General features: G+C 37.3%; 1 protein-coding gene across 1 annotated transcript; it reads left to right on the forward strand.

Moving 5' to 3' along the window:
- Nucleotides 1-749: 749 nt before the first annotated feature.
- Nucleotides 750-8,700, forward strand: LOC109218944 (cell division protein FtsZ homolog 2-2, chloroplastic-like). The gene is made up of 9 exons (XM_019383342.1): nt 750-1,067; nt 1,393-2,131; nt 3,682-3,981; nt 5,393-5,483; nt 6,552-6,676; nt 6,902-6,994; nt 7,753-7,818; nt 7,950-8,081; nt 8,186-8,700. Exons 2-8 carry the CDS (start codon nt 1,502-1,504, stop codon nt 8,079-8,081), a joined length of 1,437 nt encoding a protein of 478 aa, XP_019238887.1. The 5' UTR covers nt 750-1,067; nt 1,393-1,501; the 3' UTR covers nt 8,186-8,700.
- Nucleotides 8,701-10,172: the final 1,472 nt, after the last annotated feature.

Genomic DNA, 10,172 nt, shown 5'->3' on the forward strand with positions numbered 1-10,172 from the left:
CTCGTGAATGGTTGGGTAACCTTTGGTCCGATAGCAAGCTTTATTTTCCCGTAGGAACTTTGCTATCGAGCAAAATATTATCTAACCGTCCCGTAGTGGTTCATCATTTCCATGCCTTGTCGTTTAAAGGTCTTATTTTTGCTGATGGTGCTTCCTTCGTAGTATGCTTTCCACTGCTGCCTCGTTAAAAACCTTACCAGAAAAATCCAATTAGGACAAAAACTGGATGAATTTAAAAAGAGTGCAACACATACTTTCAGTATAGGCGGTACTCATCGGTAATAGTACCTTTTAAGGTGTGCCACATTTCAGTTGCTCGACAATTTTACTCATTCTTGATTTTCCGGTTCATATGATCCTTTCCCGGTGGAGCTGAAACCCGGTAGGGGCCTTCCCACGTTGGACAAAGCAAACATAGGTGTAATTTCAGAAAATCACTATTCGTAGCTATATTTGAATTTAATAGCAAATCAACCTATAGTGCTGAAATAATTACCAATTATTTTGAACTGAAGCACGAGAGCACTAAACTCTCGTAGCTAGTTGGTTAGACCATTTGCTTAGTAAGCAAAGGTCTTAAGTTTAAAAGCATTCTATTTTTTTATATTATGTTATGTATAGTAATAGACTCTAAACTATAGTGACTTATGAAAGTTCTACATAAATTTTCCCAATTCACATTTTCTTAGCCCAATCACAAACTAGTACTACTTATTTCCATTGGAAAAAGAAAAAGAAGGGTACCCCTAGTTAGGGTGATTCTCAAGCAATTTTTGTGAAGGATTTTACAATTGAGTTTTGGTAGAATCTGCAGATATTTATCAAATGGCACTCTCCTACTTCCCAGAAACTAACAAAAACGAAAGAGAATTTGCCAAATTCCTGCTTCTTCTTAGTCTAGCACAAGTGCATTAACAAATAGAAAAAAAAAAAAAAAATCCTTTTCTCCCGCACACACATTCTAGCCTACTAAAACTTTCTCTCTCTTTCTCTCTCTCTCTGTAAATACTGAGAGTATTTCTGCATTTGTTTCCAAGAATCTCTCACAACTCCCAGAGGAAACATAGGTTCCATTTTCTTTCTCTTTCTTTATTCCATTTTACAATTTCTTGCTCAAGTTATAGCTTTATACTTGTTTCAGAATCTTGCTACAGTTTCTGCAATTTTAAGGTTTTCAGTTCTTCTAAAAATGCTTGCTTTAGTTATTAGGAAAAAAATGCTAGTTATCTGCAAAGTTTACAGCTTTCTCTTTTGCCTTTCTGGTTTATGTTATCCTCATTTGCTGCCATTTTAATGTGTTGACTCACTTTGAATTAGTGTGAATATTGAACACCTTTACAAATTTCCCCTGATTATACCTGTTTGTCGTTTTTTTCCCAAAAAAACTGGCAGGTGCTGAAAGTAAATCTAGACTCAAATTCAGATATAGTCAAGTGGGGTTGTCATATTTTTGGTGGAATTATCAGGTTAAGTTGATTTGTGAGTCTGGGATTTTTTGGGTATGGCTAGTTGTACATCAGCTGTGTGTATGCCTCCTGATACTCGATTGCGAAATGGGTTATTAGCTGTTCTTGGGAAAAGATTTTGCCCTTTGAAAATGCAAGATGAGAAAAATGGATTCTTAGGTGTTAACCAAAAGGGTATCTCAAGTTGGCCACATTTAAAGTGTTCAGCTAATTCACATAGGTTCAACAATTATCAAAGTAAAGACTCATTTCTAAATCTGCATCCTGAAATTTCAATGCTCCGAGGTGAAGGAAACGATACTTTTACTACCTCTAAACAAGAAAGCTCTGGTGGAGCTGTCACTGAGAGCTTAATGGACTCGTCGAACTTGAAGAATTTCAATGAGGCTAAAATTAAGGTGGTTGGTGTAGGAGGCGGTGGATCAAATGCAGTTAATCGTATGATTGAGAGCTCTATGAATGGTGTGGAGTTTTGGATTGTGAACACTGATATTCAGGCGATCAGGATGTCACCTGCGTTTCCTGAGCATCGATTGCCAATAGGCCAAGAGCTCACGAGAGGACTCGGCGCCGGAGGTAATCCAGATATAGGAATGAATGCTGCCAAAGAAAGCAAGGAAGCTATTGAAGATGCAGTTCGTGGTGCAGATATGGTTTTTGTGACTGTAAGTGCAGCTTCTTTTTAGGACAATAAGTTTATTGAGATAGGTGTTCAGCTTTATACTGATTTTACTTCTACGCTCTTTCGTATCTTTCTTTGTATAATGTTGTAATTCACATATGCTTCTAACAACATTTTTTGTTTCATTTTTTTCTTAGATAATAGATACTGCTTTGGTGATACATTGCTTCCTTTCTGTCTCTTAGGAACATATTGAAACTCATAAAAGATATTTGTGACAGATTCAACTGAAATAGATTCTCTTAATCACATGTATCATTATGAATTAGTGATAGGATGCAGAATCCTCAATATGATTTTCACAATTAAGGGCAAGTTAAGTAGAATTGATTTTCTTAACGTCTGACCCCTCTTACCTCAAAGCCTCTGGAAATGGTAAAAAATGGCTGTTTAAGGGAAATCACCCTTTAGTCTGTCTAAAGTTCATTATCCCTGTTACTTATTGCTGAAGTCGTGTTGGATTGTCCTACTACATTCCTTTAGGCTTCTCTGTTTCACAAGTTTAGAATCCTAATAGTTCCATAAAAATGTACTATATATTATACCTAGTGAATCAAAAATATAAATTTCGAGGATGAACACTCGACGTTCAACATATCATTAGTTTGAGCCTCAGTTTTGGAGACTAGGTTGGACACCAGGCATAAATGTAAATTAGTCAATTAGGTGAACTGGATGCTGGATAATAGGATGAGAAACAATCGGGTTTGACTAGATCATCCATGCAAAGGGAGGGAAAAACTTTCAGAGAAGCATTCTTGATATTTTCATATTGCCTTGATGATCAGTCTGGTATTTCAATCATTACCGAGAAAGAGAAGTCTTTATTTTTAGCTTAAATGCATAATAGGGTCATTTCCATTGTTAGTTTTAATCCATTTATGATAACTTCAGCCTGACTATGCCTGACGGGAAATACTGAAATTTCGCCAAGCATTGTGTTGGAAGGCTTAAGCGAAGGGCGAAATTTTCCAGGGGTATAAGCAAAATGGTGAACTTCTCTTTGAGCGACTTAGTAGAAATCGTAGTCTGTTCCCAGATTCTGTGAAGTTTGAATGGTGTCTGGAACTCAGTGAGAATTCTTACATTGAGCACATATTTACTCTACAGTACTTAATAAAAGGAATATTTTATTCTAGAATAGAGTATAATTTTCTGTTCTGGCTTAGTTTTTTGGTCCTGAGACTTTTTGGAATGCCAATCCTTAAACGATATCCTCATGGAACTATATAGGTCTAAGATAATTGATGTCGTCCATCACAATGTGTATTATCCAGAAGCTGTGACAACAACAACAACCCAGTATTTGTCCAGAAGCTGTGTAAAAGTTAAATATGGGATGATCTGCATATTGCTATATTCAGAATTAAGTTTCCATTATTTATTTGTTTTGGCCTTGCAGTAGCCACTACTTAGTTTTTTTTCTTCCCATGTAGTCACTACTTAGGGTGCTTGTGTGAACGTGGGATGTTTCATGCACTGGGTTGGTTTTTTTTTTTTTTTGATGTGTGAGATCCAAATTGTTATGTGCAGGCTGGAATGGGTGGAGGAACAGGGACTGGTGGGGCCCCTATAATTGCTGGAATTGCCAAGTCAATGGGTATCTTAACTGTTGGTATTGTCACAACCCCCTTTTCTTTTGAGGGACGAAGAAGAGCAGTTCAAGCCCAAGAAGGAATTGCAGCTTTGAGAGAAAATGTTGATACTCTGATTGTCATTCCTAATGACAAGTTATTGACTGCTGTTTCCGCATCAACCCCAGTAACTGAAGCTTTTAACCTAGCTGATGATATTCTTCGGCAAGGAGTTCGTGGTATTTCAGATATAATTACGGTATAAATGCTGAGTTCTCCAATCTTTTTGTTTCCGTTCAGCTCTCTCCTCTTTGTTTGCCAAGAATTTGAAGTTAAGTTGCTTTTCTCGGTCATGCTTTACATCTGGATTTTTCCGTTCATCTGTATTATCTTTTTTTTTTTGTAGTGTTGCTAAATATTTCAGCTTTACATAACGCTGTTTCATTTGTTTTCCTCCTTCTGGAAACCTAATAAGTTTATGCTCAACAACAACAACAAGGGTCTGGGGAGGGTAGTGTGCACGCAGACCTTAACTACGGTCCAATTTCTTTCTAACTTCTCCAAGTATTCATGTTTTGTGCATTTGATTTGTTTCTCTTTGACAAATATTCAACATTTTCATCTAAGGCAGGTCATCGTTTACTCAATTATATGCTAATAATCATTGCTTTTTCACCTAGAGTAGGTCATCATTTACTCAGTTATATCCTAGCAATCCATGTCTGATACCAATAGATGCATCTTAACTTGTTTTAATTTGGTGAAATCAAGTAGGAAGTAGCTGATAGTGCTGTAGTGCTTAGGTTGCTGTGAAATATAACTTTAAAAGAATGACATTTACATCCAATTTTGGGATACATGCTTTCTTAATGTGAGATGAATCTAGCATTATTTGCCGCCTGCCCCTAAAAGAGAGGGAGAGATAGGGAAGAGAGAGTGACCAGCTTTCATGCCCAGTCCATGTTAATGGATAGAACTGGTTCTGGTCAGACCTGGAAAAATGCGGTGAACCCTAGTAAATTCATATTCTTGGACTGGCCCAATGATGTTGATGTTGCTTTCTCTCTGTTTTCCTTTTTTAATATAAGGGAGTGTATAGGGCATTCCCTGCCTCTATCACAATGTTTTTCTCTTTTCTAATCCATAAACTGCTTTTTCGTCTTTCATTCTCCAGAAGTCCACATCCATCAGCTGCTCACAAATCCTTATCCATAATAGTATCAATCTCCCTACTAATTTATCCTGGTCTTGGTTTTGACACATTTGGAGAGACTATGGATCGTCTTTGATGTTTTTCTGAAGAAATTATGATGCCATACCCTGCATTCAGTTTATTATCAACAGCATAATAGTCTATGCTTATGTATCGCCACCAGCTTCTGAATCATATCAAATGATCTTTGTATGGGTTTGTAGAGCTATGAGTCTAATAAATTTGCATTTGACTTGTCCAAGGCTGATAATATCTATTTCCAAATGTCCATTCCTCTTCTTTTTATGCATCTGAATCCCGGTAGTGTAATATGTAACTTTGATGTCAGTTTTTGATATTTCCAACTATTCTTTGCTTATGGATGAACTGAATTCACTTTCAGAGCAGTGCACTCTTGTTAAGCGGGTGAATATGTTAGTCTGTATTTTTTATTCACAGTATGTGTACATGAATTCAGATTCCTGGGCTGGTTAATGTGGATTTTGCGGATGTGCGTGCTATTATGGCAAATGCAGGTTCCTCGTTGATGGGAATAGGAACTGCTACAGGTAAGTTCAGGAAGCTATTTTATTAGTTGTGGGCCATCACCTTTTTTTTTTTGGGTTACCGTTTAATTCATAATTTTATGTAGATGCGAGGAGACTATGAATGTGATGATGTGACCTTACACACACTGAGCCTATACAAACAATGAGTATGCCTCAGTCCCAAACAAGTTGGGCTCGGCTATATGAATCCTCATGTCTCGATTTAAGCTCAACTCATGTCATCACCGTACCAAATAAAACAAAAGTGAAAAACAAGTTAAACATATATAAGTAATAATAAATAATATTAGAAGTTCTCTAAGAAGACTACCTATTCACAACTAGTAGATATCACCTATATGGTTCTTTTTCTCCATTGTGCCTTATCATTAGCTAAGTCCTCTGATATTATTATTATCTGTACTCCTATAGTCAAAAGAGATTAAACAAACAATAGTTGGTGTGTTGTAGTTGTTCTAAATCGATTCCCCCATCTCAGGGTTCCCTGATAGCATCATTTTAACCAAGATAGATAACAGGATTTTCCAGTACAACCCTAACTTACCAAATGGTTGACTGCAGTGCACACCTACTGCCGCTTATGCTTGCCTGATATGCTATATACACTTTGAATTGAATGACAAAACCATCTGTTCAATACAAACAGTATCATAAGATCACTTGAGCTCTCATTTGCTCGTTCCCTTCGAAAACTACACATCCACTCTCCTTTTTTCCTTTCAGTATTTGGACTAGTGGAGCCCCCATAAATGAATAGCAATTCCAATTCTGGATCACCGAAAGATCGGACTAGTGGAGCCTCTTTATTTCCTTTCAATATATGTTCCTTCCTTGTTTTGGCCAAGATCTGAAAGTATTTCATACCCAAATTAAAAAACAGCGTAGTTATGAGTTCTAGAAGGTTACACGGAACAATATGTAGATCAGGATACCAGATATATGTATGGCCACCTAATTTCTTTCTCACCTCTTAAGTAGTTGGTCTTAGTTATGGAGCCTGTTTCCAGGGAAATTCTTTCTGTTGAGAATGTATACACGAGATGTGATATTGTTGGGTTGATATTGCAGGGAAGACCAGAGCCAGAGATGCTGCATTGAATGCCGTTCAATCTCCTTTGCTGGACATTGGCATAGAGAGAGCTACTGGAATTGTGTGGAATATTACTGGTGGTAGCGATTTAACATTATTTGAGGTACCCACCCTGTATTACTGGTGTGGTGAAGAATATTCTTAATGTTGAACATATCATGTATGAATAGTTGTATGAGTTTTTTCATTAATTTCCCTGAGTGATTGTTTCTTGGAATGGAAAAAATATTTTTTGTTTGTAGATATACTGTCAATGATATGAATTCATGAATTATCCAACTTTTGATGTCTTTTCTTACACTTGTATGTACTTGTGGAACTTCACTAGGTAAATGCTGCAGCTGAAGTTATATATGACCTTGTTGATCCAAGTGCCAACCTCATTTTTGGAGCTGTGATAGACCCATCATTAAGTGGACAGGTACACTAATTTCTCCCATCACTAGGATAATATTGCTTTTATTTAGATGATACTATGGTAAAATAACTAGCAGAGATCTCTATGTTAAAAAATTACAATGGACCTGGTTTTGAATCTCACAAGCTTCTAATACTTGAAACAGCATAAAAGTAGTTCCAACTATAAAACCTGAACTGTGACAGATAGTAACAGTTGATTTCCTTTACTAGGAGAAAGCGTTAATAGTCGATTTCTCTTGCATAACAAATTTAATTCTGAATTTACTTTTGAGATTATTCTTCGGAATTATGAAAAGACATACGGAGTATTACTTACATATTTAAAGAGAACGAAATATGAAAAAACAATTGGTCAGATAGTGGAACAACTTGGAAAAAATTTGTCATGCAAAGTTAGTACTTCCATGGTAACAACTTTTCTGGTCAGACGTCAAATATTGACCAAGTATAGGAAATGGTTTCTTTTTAATTGATAAATCAAGTGTTTAAGATTGGGACAAACAACATTGCTTGTTCTTGATGATGCAAATTTAGTGCTCCAATGAAGAGATGCATCAGTGTGATATTGCCATTAAATTTTCGCACCAAATGCTCATCTGAGTTAGTTCAATGGCAAACACAATTAGAATCTAGTAATGTTACAGCATTCTTATTACTTGTAATCTTTCTACTTACTAGTTTCAAGCTCTCTTTCCCTGAACCCTTGACCAATATTGATATTGGATCATGCTTACTCGCATTGTTATGCTCATGATGCAGGTCAGTATAACCCTAATTGCCACCGGTTTTAAGCGCCAAGAAGAAAGTGATGGAAGGCCCCTCCAGGTAGTCCTCTCTTTCACCTTCTCTTTGCAAGTGGCTGCAGCCGACATATTTGTTTGCTTAACATGTATCCTACTCGTGCAAATCCTATGTATTGGTGGGCATCTTGCGTAATGTGTTCCATGGTGTTGCAGGGAAACCAACTAGCACAGGGAGATGCCAACATTGGAATCAACCGACGACCTTCATCCTTCTTGGAAGGTGGTTCAGTTGAGATCCCTGAGTTCCTCCGGAAGAAAGGGGGCTCTCGCTATCCAAGAGTTTAAGTCAGTCCTCGCTTTTCTTGTATCTGTATTAGTCTTTCACCGTTTATATAACTGTCCTTTGTTCCCTCTCTATCTTTTGAGGTGATAATGTCTTCTATTTACAGGATCTTAGGTATGCTCCTAATAGTAACTCTATCTCAGGGAAGTTACATCCGATGCCCTTTCTTAGTACATGGATACTTGTTCTGTTTTTCACTAGTCATGCCGTATATATCACTTCTTGGCGTTCATTGGAATAAGCTGGAGCTTTTTACGTTGAGATATGGAAGCAGCAGTCAGCGACCTTGTCATTCATTTAAGTGTACTGCAACATATTTGATGTGTAGGTAGAACTCGGGCACGTGTGTGTGATTTAGGATCAGTTTTTCCTCAGTAGGGTATGTCCAATGCGTCCTATCTCTATGCTTTGCCACTAATAGTATGTGAAGATCAATTATGTTTGGTGTGAAATTGGAGGACTATCTTTATGATAGCAATGAAGATATTCAAACGACTAAGCCATTTTCTTTTGAGTGAAAAGATGCAGGTAGATTATCCACTGCTAGGGAGAATTGCAAAAGAAACCAATATTTGTGAAAGGATGAGTAGTAGTACAAGTACTGTTTTTAGTGCATTATATATCTAAACTCTCTGTAGGCCTATTTATACCCCTATACTCGGGTGATGTGCGGAAGAGCGTGGATGTACGAGTCCGGAACCCAATTGTGGTCTTTTTGGATTCAAAATACCGAAATAAGTGGAAAAAAAACTTAGTGACCAAACTATATTAAACGCGGTTTTAAACCGCGCTTTATTTTAACATCCGTTTGGGACGTTATGATAAAGCGCGTTTTAAAACCACGTTTTACATAAAACGCGTTTTCAAAACACGCTTTACCTATTTTGTGGGCCCACCGATAACTCTTATGCGCTTAACTGACATAACAATAATTCAAATAGGTAAAACGCCTTTTTAAAAAGCGTTTTACTTCAAAATACATTTCAAGTTTCAGCAATCAGGCGCCCACCTGGAGAACAAGGGAATACATTTTAAGTTCAGCAGTCAGGTGCCCACCTGGAGAACAAAGGAAGTACAATTCAGGATTTTAGCTTTCAATTTCTAGTNAACTCTTATGTACGCTTAAACTGACATAACAATAATTCAAATAGGTAAACGCCTTTTAAAAGCGTTTACTCAAAAACCCAACCCCCCCCCCCCCCCGATTGGGCATTGCCTTATTTAAAGGCGTTAAGGGTTGTGCAAAAATTCATTTAGAAATATTCTCAACTCCTAATAAATTTTTCTTCTTGTCAAATTCTCAAGCTTATCTTCATAATGTTGGAAGAGCGAAAAGTAAGGGTTTCATTATATTGGGAGGGGGGACGGGTGAGGTTGTGGTGAATAACTCAGTGAGCTATAGTTTATCTCCACCGAGTCGTGTTAAGTTGCCACTTACAATGGTGTACGATAGACTGGTATCGTTGTTATGTAATAAAATGAGTGTGAACAAACGTTCGGTGAATCTTAAAATAACCTGAAGATACCCGTATTCTGTAACTCTGCAAGGGGTTGCTTGTTACGCTGAGTTTAACATCGAGGATGATGAAACTCTAAGAGATTTTTTGGGGACTCCGAATGAATACCAAGAATTAATTTTGATAAGAATATTGGAAATGTACGTGAAGGTTGAAGACGTTCGCAATAATTAGGTTGCGCAAAGCAGGGATAACCCTCAATCATCGGGTGGTTATTCTGGAGCAGTTTTAGCCGAACAGGTTCCGGCTGAAAGAGTTTGGCCGGATCTAAACTTATCTCCACGGGCGAATGAGGAGCGAGGAAATAATTTCTCTCCTACTTTACATAATCCACAAGACTACTGGTAAACTTCATTTTTCCTTTGTGTTACGATCTTTACTTTTGTTGTATTGAATTTGTATTAACACTCATATATTCCACACGGGGTACCATCCAGATATGAATTTTACAAGTAATGAACCCACGTCCAGTTGGAATATGTATAGTTTTGGTGTGTTGGATCATGGTGGTCCATCCGGGAGCCATCACCAATAAGATAATGTACATCATGGAATGTCAACACATTACGACTTGTA

The sequence above is a fragment of the Nicotiana attenuata genome, unplaced genomic scaffold, assembly GCF_001879085.1.
Source record: "Nicotiana attenuata strain UT unplaced genomic scaffold, NIATTr2, whole genome shotgun sequence".
NCBI lineage: Eukaryota > Viridiplantae > Streptophyta > Magnoliopsida > Solanales > Solanaceae > Nicotiana > Nicotiana attenuata.